Raw genomic sequence first — 20,617 nt, 5'->3', positions numbered from 1 at the left:
AAAACAACAAGCACAGCCACACAGCAGCTTTCTAAAGAGCTTTTATTAACCAGCCTTTTTCATTTGCACTTGTCTTTGCAATTAGGCTCATGTCCCAGTTGGATATTTACTGATTTCCTGTATTATCCCATATCACTTATGGAAGATCAACATTACACAATATACAAACAACTGACAACATGAACACAACATGAATATAGATAGATAGATAGACATAGAGTCTACTGACAACAGTATCAATATACATGGTATATAAACACTGAGGTTTTGGGGGTAAGATGGACAGGCAAGATTTACTGGGTCACATAAAGGCAGCTGAAAAGAAACCAATATGAAGCGTCCCCTAAGGAGTTGGGTTAAAGAGGAAACACAGCTAACGAAGAAAAGAAAGGGATGTACATCACAGGTCGAAAAACATGCCAGTTTCAGTCTCTGTGCCACTACAGCAGTAGACATTTTGGAAGGTCTGTAGAATAACAGGACGACAATCAGGCAGGCCCATTCGGTACCCAGATCTAAAAATCTTCTTCTCATGTTCTTATCATGTTTGAGCCACATAGTGTTGCCCTAACAGTGCACAGGAGAGGGTGCCAACATACCTGTTTGGCTGCTGAACATCATAATACCAAAAGAAAAAAAATCTAACTTGGAACAAAACGCTGAGTTTAAAGAAGCAGGTTGATGTTAGCATCCGTACAATGTGAAGAAAAGCAGAAAACTCAAAAAGGCATTTGTTGTTTAGCTTGTATAGGAGAGATTCTGCTACATGCTCTCTGTGACAGCTTGGTGGTTTGTGTCTGTGGGCCCCCTGCTGGATGGACTGGGCACATCAGATTACTGGCGCCTTGGGGTGTGGGGTTTGAATTTAGTGCTGTATTCCAATACTCCAGTGTATGGGAAAACTTATTTTTGAAGACAAATAAGACGTTTGGAAACTGTCCGTGGCTTTCTTCTGTTGCCTTCTCACTGAACAGGTGTCCTGGTTGTTCTCACCACCACCCTCATTGAGGCCTTACGTTAGCCCGAGGCTCCTGCCAGCCCTGTAGAGTGCAGCAGGATTTGATGCTATTCCAGGAATGTTTGTGAATGCAGCTTTAACAAGTATGGCTTGTGGTCCAGGGCTAGTCCCAGTCAGTACCTGCCCTAGAGCACGTCTTGTCCTTTTGTATTGCAGCAGTAGCACTCACACAACCATCTGTCGGCCATATGGAAAAACATGACAACATCGTGAGGGCACAGATATGGAGTAGATGGTGATTGTGACTATGTTCACGTCGACAATATACGGAACTATGAAACATCAAAAAAGAAGAACTATCATGTGTCACAAATGTGTCCGAGGACGCATTGTTTGGTTTGACAACAGCCACAAATTAGCAATCATCAAGAATCATCTGACTGATCAAAGCCAGTCCAGCGCTTTGACTCTGCCAAGGTCAGGACCAGGTTCTGCCACCCCACCCTAGAGTTTGTCAGCTAGTTCACCATGCATGCAGAGGCAACTGCTAAGGTGCTATTAGTGGCACTCTCTCTCAGGCTGACTACCACAAACACATGTCTCTCCCAGGAAAATTACAGTTGTTCTTGTTTAGGTTACTACGTGAGAGGAAATTTAAACAACCACGCCTATTTCATTATTATGATGTTGTAGCCCTCTGCTGTGGAGGAGGGGCACTACAGAGGGGAGGGGTATCTGATCGGCTGAGTCAAGTGGCAACAAAACGATGACAGAAGCATGCCAGTGTAACCTTCAAAATAAAATCAAAACGATTACATCAACACGTGTTCGTCAACATCATTTTTTATTTTGAAAGTCGTGGGCGGAAGCGTCACATCTTATTATAGTCGACGTGACACACCCATTTCTCGACTGCCCAGTTGAAAAAAAAAAGCATTGATAATTGAGAGTTGGTGGAAAAAACGGGGGAAAACTGTTTATTAGCCAAATTAGGATTGTATGCGTCGAGTAGATTTGGATACGCGTTTTTTCTCTCAGTAAAATGGGAAACTGCCACACCGTTGGACCAAATGAGGCCCTTGTGGTTTCAGGTAACGTTAACGCTTTTTCGACAATGTGTTTTAATGTTAGCTCCTTTGGTTTCTTCCTGGGTCGTCAGGCTCCATGAAGTGCTTATTGAGAATACACTGGAAAACAATTTAACTCGAGTAATAACTCTCCTAACCTTTATTCGAAGTGTAATTCATATATGTATTAAACAGTGCGTCAGAAGCTAACATTACGTGTAACGGACAACTAATCGCCTAACCATTTGCTGTGCTTTAGCTAACGTTAACGTCAGCAGTTGACAAGTCCACCTCAACCACCGTGGGTAAAAAAGGCAAATTTCCTTGTTCTTTTTCCCAAATGTTGGTAAGTGTTTATGTATCTGGGAAAATATGTGTTTTGTTTGGCACTAAATGGCAATTGAGAGACGAGCCACAGTATCCGCCGTATCGCACCAACGTAACGTTAACGTTTCTGTACGTTTCCCCTCAGAAATATATGTTATGTTCTCATAATAAATCCACCTGTTTCCTCTGTTTTACTATTCTTCTAAAACGTATTATGTCACTGCTGTAATGCGAGTTCAACTGATGTCTCTACATTTTAGTGGTTGGGATTAGATTGGTTTTGCATCTGTTCTTATTTTCTTTTTTTCCTAAGTGTAACGTTTGCTCATGACACCGCTTTCACTTGGGCATTTTATTAAGGTAAAGCAGCCATTATAGGACTAACTATAGGAATTGAGATGTAGGGAAGCTGGTCTAATGAGTATATTTTATGTCTCTTTTTCTTGGACAGTGGTGGGAGGATATGGTGGCTCTCTGCTGCAGAAGGAATACAGCTAAATTAATTAATTACAGGGGAAACGCTGATAAACTCTACTGGTTCCACACTATCAGCTGATGTTTCTAATAACGTTACCCCTGACACAGGACACCCAAGACTTTTCTTAATCCCAGGGGCCCCTCATATAAAAACTCAGTGGCCAGGGCCCCCTTTTGTGTCAAAGTTTTGGTCCAACAGATTTAAGGAAACTGACAGCTGAGCATGTGACACTCATTCTACCCAGAGTGCCACAAATTTCTATGTTGTCAAGTAATGACAATTAATGAAATTGAAATGTGTCATGTCACTGCATTCTTCATTGATCTGATATTGATCCCTGGTGGATGTCAGGCCCCACTTACAGGGATTAATGACCTTTGTCTCGGTTTGAAAATCGAGGGAAAAAAATTGCCTTAATTTGTAAATGTGGTTTGGCAGTTTATTGCATCAAAGATTCCCAGCACACTTCTATAACAGAATCTGTTGGGGCAACTTTCCTGTATAACTCACTTCAAAAAGACAGTGCATGGGATTTTCCATTGTGAACAAAGACAACAAGAGTGTCACTCACCACATAGTTCCTCTATGTGGTGACTGACACTCTTAAAAGTTTGTTGGTAGCAGAGGTGAGTGAAACCTGAGCTGCACATCCTGATTTCAAGACCGATTCATTCGTCAAATGTGAAAACAAATGATCCTCTTTGTCTTTAGGAGTTTGTGTTCCAAATTAGAATTTCCTTTTTTGGCCTAATGTGAAAGGCAAAACATGAAATAACGCTGCCTTATCTTGCATGTTGTGAGTAAAGGCTTGCCCTACTTTTAAGAACAAAACTCTGCATCAAGAAAACTTAAGATGATGACAGGATTTCTTTTTTAGCTTGTGTAAATTCTCATTCATTCACATGCAGCCCTTCCCCCCTCCTCTGTGGCATGAATGCTGTCAGGAATCTCAGTTATGCTGGTGGTGGACTGGAGCCGCTCGGGCTAAAATGGTGTGTTGCTCCAAGCATTTCTATAGATCTTCGGCCTGTTACCACTTGGCATTTGGCAGGAGTCAGCTGGATTTTAATAGTAAAAGCCTGTACCGCCAACAGTCCTTCATTAAAACAGCACTTCTGATCTGTGTGAATTCGAGTATGTCGTAACTGAGCAACTGAGCCCAAAAAGACAGTTTCATGGTATACATTCTGTTTGAGGCCAGCCTATATTTCAGAGTTTCAGGATTCAAGAATAATTTATATTTAAGCACTACATGTTTAATTTGTTTGGATATTGAATTGTTTTAGGCAAGGCTGAGGGAAAATGTGGAAACATAAAGACCTGCATGACAGACTTACTCAATAAGTCATCAATATGAACTCAAGTTGAGAGTATTGCTCAGTTTCACAAGTACTCTGTGTCCTTTTCCTGTTCTGTGCATTATAACGCTACTGCTTCCTGTGGGATATTGTGTTCAGTTACACCAACAAAATGCACTAATTGTATAATGTGAAGAAGGGGAAATGTAAGAGGCTACTGTGCCGGAGGGTGAGATTTCTCCTTATAGACTTGAAGTTTCACAATATGACCCTAAAAAGAGTAAACCTGTTGATTGAGATGTTAAAAACCTAAGCTGTGTGTGTGAGGGTCTCTGTTTTTGGTTGCTGGGGAGTATGTGTCAGTAAAGATATTCCAGCTCCTCCCCCTCCTCTATCTGTCGGTTACCGTGTGACAGCTGGGAATGTCACACTAAACACTCGAGATTAAACTATCAGACTGGAGCCATTGAGTGGGAGCAATATGCGTTGCTTAACCTAACTTGCATCTTATCTGGAATGATCTCACATTCACTTTTCAACTATTGTTACTATAATTTATACAGTGTTGTGTTGGGAGGTTAATGGCACATGATATTTTGAATCAGATGTTTCTGCATGCACTAAACGTCCCCACAGGAAAATTATACAGTGTGTGTAGTGTATTGTGTAGAAAGGGTTTGTGTCAGATGGTAATTTTGAGCATCGTCAGGACAGTTTATTATGATGTATGAGTTGGATAAATGGTTTGCACTAAATCACATGAACCAACACAATAAAATAAACCACATGCTGCACCATGTGCTCATGGCATTTACCAAGGAAGTCAGTGTGGGTCAGAATGAAGCATTACACTGAGAACACACAGGCGTGTCTTGCTGTTGTGACACAGTAGATCACAAGAACCTGGGAGCGGGAGAGAGGTTGCATCAAAAGAGACTGAAAGTGAAGGCAGAGATGAAGAGAATGTACCGAGTGCAACACCAGAGGAACAAACGTGAGGGCTGCGGTTGGATGATGGAGTGGAGCTTGTTTTTATGACTTGCTGAACAGCACGTGATCATCTTCCTAAGAAACCACTTGCAGAACATGAAAACTGGGTCACTGTCTGATCTGATCTGTATCTTTCTCAATACCTTTATGCTACTTTGGGTGTAAAGCCAAATCTGCAGCTACAGTTACATATAGGACTATGTATTATATGTATTGTTATAAATGTATTCCTTCCAATGAACTGTTGTATGCATTTAAGTGCTTTGTGTAGATGCATGCATCATGTGTGGATGACATGGATAAACTGCACACAGAATACTGTAACTTTCTAAGAAAGCAGTCAGTTAAGGTGGGTTTTTTTGTGTCTGTTAGCTGGTGATATGAAGCCTGCTGTAACTCATGTTTTTGGCTACTAGTGGCCTGCGGAAACACAACAACACAACATTGATCATCAACTTCACCTTTTAATTTAACATGGCACACTTGTTAGTAAACAGTTGCGTGTGTATACATTCAGTAGTTTTGGGGCAACATTAGCATTCATTTTGAGTCATGTTTTGGCCACCTGATGAATGAAAGTCCAATATTCACTCTCTTTGCTCTGTTTTTGGTCTCCACCAACTCCTGAGGAAAATGTCTGGCTCTTTAGCTGCTAAATGCTCCACTATGTTCACCAGCTAGTGTCTAACTGTGTCTGTCTGCTGTTTGATGCTGGGCAGGTAGTGTACATTTGGTTTTTAGAGCTGTTTTTGCTGAAAATAGCTGCCTTGTACAGCTGAAAATGATGCTATGAGAGCATTGAGAGTGAACCAAAACAGTAAAGTTGTGGGTCAGACAGCTAAACAATGAGCTGAAACTAACTCTCTGTAGGTTCACCACTCCGAGTGATCCCTTTCACGTTGTCATTTAATACATTGTTAGTATGAAATATCGGTTAAAGCCGCTTTTAAAGATCTAAACAATCCAAATCAAATTGCTGCTGTAATGTAGCCTAATGGCTACTACAGTTTTTTTTTCTGTGTTGATTGTAACCATGTGACGTCCATTTCATCTGTGTTCAAAGGTGGCTGCTGTGGCTCAGATCAGAAGACATATGTTGTGGGAGGCTGGTCTTGGGCCTGGTGGCTCATCTCTGACATCCAGAGGTAAGACCTGTCTGCTCTGGCTCCAAACCAAAGGAAATGCTTAAATGTCCTTTAGCGCCATTCAGTCTTAGATGGCACAGTGCTCAGACTCAGTCAGGAAGCTTTTAAGAACAGGGTATCTGCAGGTCCACACAACAGGTTCAATAACAGATTATGTAACCCTGCAGGCGTCTTATGCACGATAAAGAATCAACAGGCCCTTCCACATAATATGAAAGAGAAACTAGGCCACAATGTGCACACATTTGTCTCTTTACCACAATATGCAAAACATTGCTAAATATTTTTTACATATGCATTACTAACCACAATAAGACTTGTCCATTACCTATGAATATTTTGTCTCCTTTGTGCCCTACTATTGATGTGTAAGGGTACATTGATTTGTCTATCTGTCCATCCATTTTGTCCAGGGGGAGATATCTGGACAGCTAGTGTTCAAATTGCCATGAAATTTAGTATAAATATTTAACTTTAGAGGATGTTTCCTAATGTTTTGGTGACCTCCTAACCTTTCTTCTAATGCTGTCATTAGGCCAGAATCTCCAATGTGTGGAACAAGATGTATCAAAATCTATTGAGCTTGTCATTACATTTATTAAGCACGCACATGCTCCTCGGCAGGTGATGTCTTTCCATTTTGGACACTCCATGAGCTTTTCTCAAGGAGTAGCCTCAGGCCATGTGTCAACTTCACGCACAACTTCTATGTTTTTCCTCAATGTCAACAAATCCAATGACAAGAACAAACCAACAATGAACTAATCCTGCTAATAAGTATTGTGTCTGTGTAGCCAAAGCCTGAAATACATGCAGCTTATTCCTCTGTGCCGTAGAGTTGCAATGTTGGCCAAAAATAGTTGAAAACACATCAGTGAGCCACACTGGTGCACTGGATGACACGTTCCTTCATAATGATGAACATGAGCACTGTGGTTTATTTTGAGTCAATCACATATACATTGTCCTGGTCCTATAAATACCCTCAAAGACACCAAATGCGTATTAATCCACGGGTGTGTTTTTTCATTTTTTTTAGCTTTGTAAAACTGCAGACACCCTGAAAAGTTATTTTATATTAGGACAAGAAGAACTGATGAATTCTCTTTCCTACTCTTATACAGTTCAGTGAAGAATAACCTATTTGTTTAATTGATTAAATTGAGGCAAACAACATCAATATTAAAACCTAATGTTTACCAAATGTGTAAACATAGCGGCTCACCACTGTCCGCTGCTTTTAAATGCAGCTCCAACGAACCAGCTTCTGAGAAAACGCTGGAAAGATAAACACATGGTACATACTGGTGAGGGCAGGGAAAGTTACAAACATAATATTTACAAAACTATACAAAAAAAATGGTTGGCCTTGTAGTGTATTGAGCTCTCATTCTGACCCACTGACTCTGCAGCAAAAAAGTACCATGAAACTGAAAATAATTTGCATATGTTATTCATTTGGAAAACAGAATCGTTTGTTTGATCTTAATAAAGTCTGGTTTTGATTAAGAGACGAAACCTGCAGCTGACACTCAAAAGGACTCAGATAGACTTTGTGGACTCGCAAACTGTATGTTTGACCTTTTTAACATATCGTAAAGCTTTAAGCCACCTACTCTAAAATGTGTAAAACAGGTGTGGCACTGGGTTCAAAGTCACTGATGTAATGTCAGTGAAGCAGCTTTTGTTTGCAATTAAACTGTCTACGGAGTCTGGGCTGTCATGTGGCCCAGTTACCTTGACACTGTTTCATGTCTGAGTGATCCCAAATTTAGACTTAGCCAGACAGCCCAAAATTGAAGTGTATTTATTTTTCTCTTAAAAGCCTCAATTGCGTGATGTGTGTGGTTTTTTTTTTCCAAAAACGTCTTATCTGTTACAAAACCTGCCTGTTTGCTAACATGCTTTGCTTTGTGTGGTGTCAATGTTACCCTGTCTCAGCCCTTGTGTGTCTCCCTCAGGTTACCCATTTCCTGTGAAGTGCTGCTCTTTGTCTTTAGTTGCTAGGAAACGTAATGGGAAACGTAATGGGAGACCTCAACAGTAAAAAAAGTTAATGCATGGCTGGATTTATAAATCCCCATTTAGAGACAGGCTGTCCCAGGAATCCTTTCTCGTCTGTTTTTGTTCTGCATGTTGGTCATGTGCAGCTTGGTCAACATTTGAGATGCTTTCTTGGATGATTAAAACCTGGAGAGATGTTCTTGCTCCTCTCCAGAGTAGTGACCGCTTCAGCTGAAAGCCCTGTGTGCATAAGCTAGTAGCTGGACAGTATTATAAAAACAGGGGGAGGCAGTGTGGCTTCCCGCTCGTGATGCAGTAATCATGTTAATGTCCAGGCCTGTGACTCATTGATCCAATTCTTCTGGAAAGGAGTAGGAGGTGGAGCTTTTAACCAGAGAGTCTCCTCTTCCAAGTGTTGCTGCAGTCAGTTTCCCATGCCTTTTGACCCTGACAACAATGAATCCAAGTCAGTATTTATTGCAAAAGAACAGCTCTGGCTGTTTTTGTCAGCCCTGAAACATAATCTCACTTAAACAGTCCAGCTGGACTGGTATTGAAGTGGAGGATAATGATTGTTTTTAGAGGACATTCCTGTGTAATCTCCATACAAGTGTAATCTTGGAGAGGCACTGGGATCAAGAATCCTTTCAGCACTGACTTGAGTTGTCCAGTTTATTTAAACATGTATTAACAGACGGAGACGAGCGAAGCTGTGTTGTAGCTGTGTCATCAGCACCATATCTTACATGAAACAACCTTCAGGGCTAAAACCAGCAAATCAGGAGGTCAGGTTGTGTCTTTTACCCCTTCCCTCTTCCTCTTGACCTTGGTTACTGACATTCCTAACAGCTGTTGTCCAACTTACTGTTTTGCCTCTGCACTTCCCGCCTGCCTGCCTGCCTGCGTAGAATGTCTCTGGAGGTTATGACCATCCTCTGTCGCTGTGAGAATATCGAAACTTCGGAGGGTGTTCCCCTGGATGTGACAGGGGTGGCTCAGGTAATGCATTTCAAAAGGCCGAAGAAAAAAAAGCAGTGGCTGGTAATCGAGACCAAAGGAAGACCCAGGACAATGGTTCAACTAACAAGCTAACGTTGTCTATGTGTGTTTGTTTTTCTCATCTTCGTGGCTTTTTTCTTCGGCAGTGGAAGGGAGACAATCAGCTGTCACTAACTTGGACTTCACCACAAAGCTGAACTCTTGTCACCTTTAGCAACGGGGTCAATAAATGAAGGCTATTGAACTGACTAAAAAGAGGATTTGAGGAACCCAATGCAAAATATAAATTGAGCTATTTAAATAATGCTGCATTTGGAGAAAAAAAATATGACCAAAAAACCTAAATCGTACAAGGTTTCATATCTGGATAGCATCTCATTTTGCTCCGTTGTTAGTGATCTGGAGTCCTTGGGTGAATGGTTTCACTTTGTCCTGTTTTTTTCCTTGTGTTCTGGCCCTTCCCTTCATTTGCTTTCCCTCCGAACATGTCAATTTTTGTTTTATATTTTTCCACATTCTTCACAGGATAACGCTTGAGATTATGACCCTGCAGCCCAAGTGTGAGGATGTAGAGACAGCGGAGGGTGTAGCTATTACTGTCACTGGGGTGGCTCAGGTAAATCACCACACTTTTCTGGGAATGCCAGTTCAGACTCCACTGTCCCACACATCCCCCCTCCCAACCTCTTTTTCTCTGGCATCACGCCATAATCACAGCAGAGGTGCTATTTCATACAGAGGGCTCAAGTTAAGATGCACACCTGTATTTTTGATTAAGACACTAAGATAGATGTACATACAGATGTTGGGTCAAATTGTTGTCTGCATGATTTACCTTCATAACTAGGCAGAATACACCTACTTAAACATATCTGACCAAGCCTGCATTCAGACTGACAGTAGCACTGTGTCAAAAGTACGCAGCCCCCGTATTCATTTCATTGAGACCACAGAATTGGCACAATTCAGTTATCATGTCACTGGTACCTGTAGCAACACACACACACACACACACACCAATACAGCGCCTTGCATTTTGTTGACACAGTGTTATTTTCAGTCTGAACTTGGTCCTAGTGTGACAGGAGAAGGGCTCTGTGTAGAGCCTGATGTGCATTTTAGTGTCAATGTGGGTTTTTTTTTTGTGTTTGTGTCTGTTATTTGGTTGTTTGATCCTGTTCAGTGCTAACTTTGAGAAGTTAAATAGAAAATCCACCTTGAAATAGCTCAATATCTACTCCACAATCCATTTGGGTAACTACGCATACACAATAAATGTTAGCAGCATAAAGACATGGACACTAATTACATAATAATCTAATAATTTATAGCACTTTTCAGTGTTGCAAAGTTCTTCAAAATGTTTTCCAGTGTAAAAACAAAGATGTGGCAGATTACAAGCAAACTAAAATACAATAGTGAAAAATAAACTATGAACAAACAATTTTCAGCATTCAGGGGGCTCAACAAATCGTAGATATAAAGCAGGAGTGTGACCATGCAACGCTTCAGCAGTAAAAGCTTGGTAGTCTAGAATTGATGTCAAGTATTGTAATAATGTGGTCCTTTCTCTTGGTCGACAGCATTCTACACAAGCTGTAGGACTGAATGGGGGAGGGGCAAGTATTCCTCGTCTGAAGCAGGTTCTGCATTAGGTTCTACCATAGCAACCTCAGCAAAGCCGTAGGTTACGCCATAACCAAACTATATGTCGGGATGGTGGTGGTGACTGCAGAGGTACCACATGGTCATAGAGGATGCAAGAGCTTGAGCTTTCTGTTGCAGGTGGCGATTGCTTATAGTGAACAGAACATTAGGCCAGTTGAGGAAAGGCTCAGTGATTGCAGTAACATGAACATCAAGCAAAGCTATCTCCACTACAAACCCTCTACTCTCTATCACAGTGAATGAAAGAAGGCATGCACTGCGATTGCATGGGAATATCTCTACAACAAGGGGGAATTTTTTATGGTGGATTTTCTCTTTAAGAACTCAATACACCACTGTGTTCAGCATTTCTGTTTGTACATAATGTTCTGCTCTTATTCATTTCCCTTTTTCTTTTCCGCATGCCACCATTTCTTTTCGTGTTTGAAAGAAGATGCCTCATTATCAGTTCTGTATTTTGGCCACAGTCATGCCAGTATTCCTCTCCTGTGTTTTCCTACATGCATGCTGACAATGAGCCCACTGTCTGGAGCTGAACAGCCCCTCACTCTCACACAGTTCACTTCGTGGAGAGGCTCATCATGCCACTGTTTGATTGGTACAATCTAAGCCAAAGCCATTGTGGGTTGTGGCTGTGTCCCATGGCAACAGGAGTTGTGTGTCCTTCTTAAATAAAAGACACGTATGTTTAGACTAAGAGGCAGGCATCACGTAATTCAGTAAAAGAAAACCAGAGCAGTATGTTAATCTAGGTTATATTGTTTTAACTTCACTGTGCCAATTGGCTATAAATCACACATTTCAATCACATTTTGCCATGTGACTTTCATTAGGAGTGTTATTGTTTACTTTGACTGCCTACTGTTCAGTTGGCAGAAAAAACAATTAAAGGTTTAAAAAAATAAATAATAATAAAGATTAAAATAAATAAATACATTTTTGGCCTTTGAGGAACAACATGAGCTGAAGAAATAATTGTTAGAGAAAGTTTGGACACCATTCTTTTCCTATCACATTTCCTGAAAGAGCATAACAAGTTTGGAGGAAGCAGGAGGCAGGGTGTTGTCATGAGGGAGATGGTGGGGTGGGGGGGGGGGGGGGGGGGGGGGGGGGGTGTTTGGGGTAGGAGGTCAGGAGTTAAGGGCAATTACAAACAAAGTCTTCATTCCAGTGTGGGCCACAGAGCGGCTCCCCCTGCTGTCTGTTTTAGCTGACCTGTGTGTGGTTGTGTGGCTGGCTTGCAGCCTTTTCTGTTTTCAGACATGTGTTTCCTTGGAATGACGTCCATCCTCCCTGACTTTGTGTCGCCCTCATTCGTGGTATGAGTGCATGTTGCAAAACAAAACCATGTGCAGACCTCTCGCCTAAGGACCCAGCTCACTCTCTTTTCTTACAGCTCCAGTGGAGTACAACATCACCCCAACCCTTTTTTATTTCTTGACTGTATAAGCGACCTCTCTTACTGTCACTGATTGCTCTTATGTTGATTTTGTAGACCTCAGGTCATTTCTGTTGATTTTCAGTTTGTTTAGTTTTATTGTGAATTGTCCCACTAATGTTCCTTTTTCCTCATTTCATTCCTTCAATTGTAAATGATTCTGTTCATTGTTTTTGACCTTGTAACAAGAACATACAGTAGATAGCTGAATTGTGATTGGCACTGCATTACCATGAATATATCTTACATGTTTCCTTCAGTGTAATTATCACTTGAAAGTAGAACTTCAATAACGGGTAATATATCCTCGTGCCTTAAGTTTTAGAGTAGCGTTTTCATTACAAGTACATACTTTGCTTGTCAATATAAGCCCAAAAGGAATGGGTGTGAGGTCACATTTATGTCTGCATCTTCTGATATTGACACTGTACATGCATAGCTAGTATGGTGTATTGACAATATAATGAAGAAGCATATGTAATGAAAATGAAGAAGCATTGGGATATAATTCTGCACGTGTTGTTTTTTTGTGAAACATAAACTCAGCAGGAACTTGAACTGGAAATTGATTATATAAATCACTCCATGTCAGTATTGAGCAATATTTTCTAAAGCCTTGTTTAATCAGGAAAGATTACAATTATGATCAGCCCTGAGTTTATGCAGCCCTCCATCCCCAGCACCAGCCTGCTGATTGAGTATTGTGTTTATAGTCTATAGTGTTCCTGTATAAATAAGAATTTAAACAGTTTAAGGATTTTTGCCAAATCAATAGCAATGATGCATGACTATAAGTTTGATGCCCTTGCACCCAAACAGTTCTTCAAAACAACCCAACCTTTATGCATCCATGACTCTAAAGCATTGCAAACCAGTAAGGTTTTTCTCAAATTCTATTTGTGTGTTTATTTCCCATTTTAAATGTTATACTTTCTTTTGTACTTGCAGCTGTTTTCTATACATTACTGATGGTGTAAAAAGTGAAAAGAAAAGAATGATGTGTGGTAACTGGTCAGGTTGAAAAGGATTGTTGGATGATACCACAAAAGCTAGCATCTGTCATGTTTTCATGTGTGCCACACCCATATGTGCCTGTATTTGTATTTGTGCTTGTGTTTGTGGATGTGTGTTCAGCTGACGATCTTTGTCCACGTTGGCACCAGGTGAAGGTGATGACAGAAAATGAACTGCTGGGTTATGCCTGCGAGCAGTTCCTGGGGAAGTCAGTCGTGGAGATCAAGAGTGTCATCCTGCAAACCCTCGAGGGTCACCTGCGCGCCATCCTTGGTGGGTAGTCTCTCAAAACTGCATTATCACCCCTTGATTTTTGTTTTGTTTTGTTTTTAAAGCTTTGCTTATATTCTAGGAAAGTAGTGAAGGAGAAGGATTAAGGGAGACACAGACAAAATGGCTTTTTTCTTTAACTTTTTATGTTTCTTTTGGCAATATCTCCAGTCAAAACATGTGGCAAGATAAGCCACCAGGAAATGACACAATCACAACATGGACATTCTTTGCTACCAGAAGATTTTAAATGGCTGTAATTGAAATGATTCTGGTTTCTAATGTTTTGTTCAGTATGAGGTAAGAACCTCACCAAGATTTGGAGCTGTGTGAGGCAATTTTACCAGAAAGGTGGTTGTGGAGTAAAATGGCCAATTGCCAAGAGGCAGGTTTAGTTTCTGACTCAGCTGGCTCCAGTTTAATTTTCATTCTGGTAAAATGTAGTTCGTCAGTTAATAATGACTGTATAAGTGACCATTTGAATGGGAAGGCACTAACCACTGTTTCCATCCTTTCAGGCACCTTGACTGTTGAGCAGATTTACCAAGACAGAGACAAATTTGCCACTCTGGTGCGGGAGGTGGCAGCACCTGATGTCGGCCGCATGGGCATCGAGATCCTCAGCTTCACCATCAAGGTGTGAAACATGGAGACGTCAAGCTCACTTCATTCTGCATTTATCTTTAGAACACCTGTTTCCTGTTTCTTTTGAATTAGAATCATGTATTAACTTGCCATTCTGCACCTGCGTATTTCTTTTTCCTCCTGTCAGGATGTATATGATAAAGTGGAGTACCTGAGCTCACTGGGCAAAACTCAGACCGCTGCCGTACAGAGGGATGCAGACATCGGAGTGGCAGAGGCAGAGAGAGATGCTGGCATCAGGGTAAGAGGAGCTTTAAGAGGAAATTTAAACTACAAACAAGAGCAATGGCTAATTGCTATTAGCTATCACATTAGGAAACCGGCAAACTGCTCCTAATCAATCTTTGTCATTATCTTTTGCACACTGTCTTTTACAGGAAGCTGAGTGTAAGAAAGAAATGATGGATGTGAAGTTCCTAGCTGACACGAAAATGGCCGACTCCAAACGAGAGCTGGAAATGCAGAAGGCTTCCTTTAATCAGGAAGTGAACACAAAGGTATCGAGTTGTATAGCTTTGGTTGAATATGTAGACAACAATCAAACATGAGAGTAAAGCATTAATAAAACCTCCTGCCCCTCTAGAAAGCAGAGGCTCAGCTGGCGTATGAGCTGCAGGCGGCCAAAGAGCAGCAGAAGATCCGTCTGGAGGAGATTGAGATTGAGGTGGTGCAGAGGAAGAAGCAGATCACTATTGAGGAGAAGGAGATTGACCGCACTGACAAGGAGCTGATCGCCACTGTGAAGAGACCTGCCGAGGCTGAAGCCTACAAGATGCAGCAGCTGGCTGAGGGACAAAAGTGAGTGGGTCCCACACCGACCAGTGCCACCACAGTGCACAGGGCATCATCATTTAAGTCTTAAAGTCTCCATACAATGAGTTGGAAAAATGCTTATTTTTTACCTTTTTTTCAGACATTGCAGAACAGTACATGACTAACTGCTAATGAAAGAACACACTAAGCAATCCTTTGAATGCTTCTCTAACCCCACCCTAGGACAAAGAAGGTGTTGACGGCGCAGGCAGAAGCCGAGAAGATCCGCTTCATCGGTGAGGCAGAGGCCGCCTCCATTGAAGCGGTGGGGAAGGCAGAGGCCGAGAAGATGAGGCTGAAAGCTGAAGCCTACCAGCAGTACGGTGAGGCTGCCAAGACAGCTTTGGTCCTGGAGGCTCTACCCAAGGTCAGTGATACACAATTACACACCACTGGTTTAAAGAGAAAAAAAAACTCCATATGGGGAGTTTGGTTTATTGGTCTGATTACCCAGTGACATCACCACTAGAGTGTCTAAAGTCATCTCTGTCCTCTTCAAACAGCCTTTTCCATGTGAATGCCAACAATTAAACACACTCGGTAAAAGATTATCCAAGGCAGTTGGCATTACTAAAACATGTTTTAATATTTTGAACTTGCTATATATTTTTATTCTCAAACATCAGCAAACTAGTCTTCACCATCAGATAAGTCCCACGGGAAGAGAAACGATCTGCCACTGTCAATACATGGTGTTTGAGCTATCTATTAGAGACAGATGACTTTGGTACCAATACTTTAGTTACATATTGGTAGGGAGAACAACGGGACAAATCAGAGGGAACAGAATGAATGGAATACGTTTTATGTCAAATTCTTTCTGAGGAGTGTTTCGTCAGTGATATAACAAACAGATGCTCCTCACTGTGTTTTGTCAGATTGCCAGTAAGGTGGCTGCGCCCCTGTCTAAGACCAATGAGATCGTCATCCTGAGTGGAGAAGGCAGCCGCGTGACTGGAGAGGTGAACCGTCTATTAGCTGAACTCCCTGTGTCCGTCAACGCCCTCACCGGGGTGGATCTGACTAAGGTGAGAGTGGCACTGTTCTTCACAAGAGTTCCTATACTTCATCATCATCTTGTCAGTCTTACTCTTACATCCTTACTTCTGCTATGCTATCTTCAGGGTCAGCTATATACTGAGGAAGCCTTGAGTGCTTGAACTTCGTCTTCTAGAATACAAAGCAGCCTCATAATACTGTTATATAAAATATATTTGCTAGAAATTAGTTTTTCAGTGGAATGAAACATTACAACAGCTGACCTGAGGGAACTTAAAAGAGCACAAACACCTGCCAACGCTCAACAATTCTCCATCTTGCCAAGCTGCAGCCTCCATGCATCTTTAGGGACTTTCCAACAAAATAGCACAATAATGCAGTGCAGTCTGGGAGCAACCTGGGAAGCCACATGGAGAATTTTACCACCCACATATGACCAAAGTATAAAAGTTCTTATTGAGTGAACAGGCAATGATTTAGCTAATTCAGCTTTAAGAGTTTTGTACATAACATATTTGGATGAGCTAGCCGGTGAGCTACTGGGGCGCCCCATATTTGAATAGGTTGTTGTGTGACGCACCAGGGAGGCTATTATTGATAGTTGTAATGTTAAAATGCACCTTGCAATTGCAACCTAATTTAGTCAACACACGTACATACTGACTGAGAGTAATTCTACAAAATTTGATGCCATTCTGTCTGTAGTTGGCGTTACAGAAACATGATACTTCTAAATGGTCATAACTCAAAATAACTGAATAACCATAATTGGATGTAGATAGGCTCCCAAAATGCCAACAGCCTGTTGTTAGCCATGATTGGCCATCAGGGGGTGCTGTAGTTTTAATGTGTCCATAAGAAAGCCAAAAAACGTACATGTTCTTGTGTATCCTTAGCTGTAGAGTGTGTGACAGCACCGTGAGCTAGGCCCTTATGTTTTTTACGCTCCAGCTAATCCTTGTGTCCTCTGATCCACAGATCCCTCTGCTCCAGAAGATGATCGGCCCACAGTGCCAAACAGCCATGTGATGAATCAGGCCACAGACTCCTTACTTTGAATCCTTCGACATATATCTGCCTCAAGCATGAAAATCAGTTTTTCAGCCTCTGACCCCTTATGCAACTGCCTTTGACCAGAAACACTTGACACCAACCAAGAGGTTTTTTTTTTATATTTTTAAGAGGTTTTTAATTTTCTAAAGGAAAAGAAGCTGGGGCCTTACTTCTAAAGGACCAGACTGTATGTATCTTCTGTTGTGTTTTAGGTTTTGTTTTAGACACATTGATTCTTCTCACACTGCACTAGTTAGCCAGGATTATATGCTGCAGTCCTGTTCAGTCCTATAAGTCATCCAAAGCAGAGCTGGGTATTATTGAGAGACAAAAGTCATAGTTGGAACTCTGGTTGTGTTAAAAATTATTGATAGACGGCAAAACACCACAGCCTTCAGTAGTAGATGCTGGAAAGAGTCTAAAACATTTAAGGATAAATCTGAATATTGTTCTCTTCTCCAGAGCTGTGTAGGTTTCTGCCTGAAGTTTGGAGGGCACAGCTTCTCTGTCTGGTGTTAGTATTTTCATCACCTTGGGAGGAGAGCAAAGCATCCCAGCTCCTGCCTCTTCACTAGTCTTTTGTCCAATGCTAAAGCCCAATTAGTGAAGTAGACTGAGCACAGTGTGAAATAGGCAGCTTAAAACTCTCGATGAATTAGACTCATCGCTAACTCAGAGAGAACTTGATGGATAACCAAACCGCTGTTACACTTAAGGCTCACCAGATCCTCACCCACTGTGATTGTAACATTTACAGTATCTTACAGTGTCAATGATATTTGAATCACTTGTTCGATAATTCTGACCTCCCGGTATATCGTCATGTTGCGTGTCTTCTTGTTCTGATGTGCAGTGCCTGTTCACCACTCAAGTGCCCAAACCTTAGGACAGTGGTTTGGCTTTAGTTGGATTTACGTCCGAGTATATCACTGTGTTTATAGATGGATGATGTTTAGATATAGTTCCCTGTTCTCATAACATCCGCTTATACTAACAGTAGTGTTAACTCTTCACTTTTGTCGCGTGTTTGGACACGTAAGATATAAACGCTAAGCGAACACATAATACAAAGCCATACTTAGAGAAGATTAGCCTTAAAAGACTGCCTGGACGCCTGCCAGGCTTACTGAACATTTCTTTATTACTCTTTTTGTTACTTCTGTCCCTCTTTCCTCCTCCCGAGAAGAACCGATAGTCCTCCTCCTTCTCAGACGTGGTAACGCGTTTCTCACATGTCGGTTCAAACGTTTGCTTTTTGCAGACTGCAGAAAGTTTGATGTCACGTTCAGTCGGTCCATAGCTCATTAAGCTGGAAAATAAGCATGTCGTAAGGTTGTAAACGCTCTACATGGTGTTTGTGCTCGGGTGGTGGTCAGTCTGGTAAATGTAATGTCGAGCAGTTGGACCTCTGACTTTTCCTGCTGCATTTGCTTGTTGGTTGCTGATCAGGTCAATCTAATTACTACTTGTAGTCTGTTCCAATCATTTAACCATTGACGACCAGGTGACAGCCAATCATCACTTGTGACGCGAGGAGACCGTGTGCAACAAGTTTCAGCCTCTCGATGGCAGGATCTCAGCAGGATTTTAACCCATGTCGAGTTACTCTTTGTACTAAATGAGCCTGTTATAAATTTAAACTTCATATTCTCGTTTTGACCTCGGTGTTGTTTTGCCACATTCTCCGACCTCCTTACTGTGCACACAGTTAGGTTGGGCTGCCCTTTTTTTCAATGACGTGTTTTGCTGCTGGTAAATCACATTGTGAATGATCATTAACCACTTTTCAGAATCTGTGACCTTTTTACATGTTGTTGTATTGCCGCTGACCATCCTGGAGTTGTCATAGTCGCACCATTTTCTTTCTTTTCTGTGAATAAACTTGAGGCTTGTGGCTTATTTGGTCTGAGCAACTTTCAACTTGTTTCTGTTTTTGACATGGATGTTTTTCGTTTCCCTCCAAGTTCTCTCGTACTTGCTGTAAGTGTTGTTGAGAACACTGCCCGGCTGTGTAACAAGAGCTTAATTAGCATCTAATATCAGTCATTAGTCATTCAAACATGACAAAGATCACCTGATCATGCATACACTGTCCCATTTCCAAACTGTGATAATTCACTGCAGCCTGGCAGAGCCCTCCAGAAGTTCACTCTTCAGCGTGGTCTGGTAGGGCCACAGATGAGTGAGATTCAGACAAATGTCATTTTTAAGTCGGCTGCACAATAGATGATTGGCGGTTTTCGTCTTCACTCAGACATCAACATGGAACCTTTTATACACCTGATTGAAAGTCTGCACTGGTCCCGGCAGTCATTAGGCTGGAAAAACACAGCAGCTGATCTGGAAACGCAAAACTAACCCGCCCAGTTCAGTTTCTGAATACACTGAAGCAGAGACATGGAACAGTTGCAGAATCATTTGGCAGTTTGAAAGGTGAATCCACAACAATCAATCAATAGTGAGTTTCCAGACTGCAAAGATTAAAGGATTATTAACTTGCTGTAGGATTATACTTTATAATGACCCTGTTGTTGAGAAAAGTAGATTTAGTTTATGTGCACAGTGCCTTTGTTAAATAATGAAGAGTTCATTCATACTTAAATGTGCCGTTTGTTGACTATTAATCATACTGATGGGACATTCTATCATGCATTTACTGTCAGACAGAAACTAACTTGTAGAATATGTTTCCACTTTTTCTCTTCGATGTACTTTATGACGTGCTGTGCTGCAAACGTACAAGGGAACACAGATATACAGTATATCTAGTTAGATGATAAATGTAAATGTAGCGTTACGTCGACATGTTGCAGCTTTTCCTTTGGAATCTGGACCTCTTAAAGTATTTTCTTTAATCATTGTGGCCATTATATTGTGTGCCAAACAAAATAATTTCTTGATTTGCATTGTCTAATCAGAGGAGAGGCAACTTTCTATTGCTCCAAGTGGCATTTTAGAGGAGAATGTGGTTAAAGACCAAATACTATAGACCTATGCCTTAACTCTTGTCTTCACCTGAAACATGTCCATCTGTTGTCTATCATGGAAATAATCTATAATCTCTGTTAGAATTATATTGTGGATTTATCTTCTCTTGTAACACTGGCCTTTGGAAAACTGATGATCCAGCATGGCATTTCAAGCATGTGTTCATGTTACTGCGTGTTGTGTGCCGCCCTGTAATAAATGTTATACCACTTCCTGTTGGCCTCGCTGTCTGTCTGTTACAGAATATTAAATTAGGAAGGATTGCTCACTCAAAGATTTTCATCACATCACAATATACCGTGTGCTGTTCCTGCAAAATGAACAGGGAGGCAGAGATAAAAAAGCTTCGGGTCAGCAGGAGCAGATGTGTCCTCAATAATCTGGACATCCTCATTATCAGAGGCCAGAGGTCTGGATGCTGGTGAGATAATCGTGACAAAGTGGTAAAAACATACCCTCAAAA

General features: G+C 41.4%; 1 protein-coding gene across 2 annotated transcripts; it reads left to right on the top strand.

The window, feature by feature from the left end:
• Positions 1–1,914: 1,914 nt before the first annotated feature.
• Positions 1,915–20,368, top strand: LOC139294976 (flotillin-2a). 2 transcript variants are annotated; one of them, XM_070917008.1, is made up of 11 exons: positions 1,915–2,049; positions 6,182–6,263; positions 9,792–9,882; positions 13,536–13,659; positions 14,175–14,293; positions 14,429–14,542; positions 14,679–14,798; positions 14,885–15,099; positions 15,298–15,481; positions 15,993–16,142; positions 17,092–20,368. In XM_070917008.1, the coding sequence occupies exons 1-11, from the start codon at positions 2,001–2,003 to the stop codon at positions 17,140–17,142; spliced, it is 1,299 nt and encodes a 432-aa protein (XP_070773109.1). In that variant the 5' UTR covers positions 1,915–2,000; the 3' UTR covers positions 17,143–20,368. The 2 variants fall into 2 exon arrangements, with proteins under 2 accessions (XP_070773109.1, XP_070773110.1); XM_070917009.1 differs by lacking the exon at positions 9,792–9,882 and adding an exon at positions 9,176–9,266.
• The last annotated feature ends 249 nt before the right edge of the window (positions 20,369–20,617 follow it).

Source organism: Enoplosus armatus, chromosome 13, assembly GCF_043641665.1.
Source record: "Enoplosus armatus isolate fEnoArm2 chromosome 13, fEnoArm2.hap1, whole genome shotgun sequence".
Lineage (NCBI taxonomy): Eukaryota > Metazoa > Chordata > Actinopteri > Centrarchiformes > Enoplosidae > Enoplosus > Enoplosus armatus.
The sequence above is the reverse complement of the archived record's forward strand: the minus strand, read 5'-3'. Positions and strand labels throughout refer to the sequence as shown.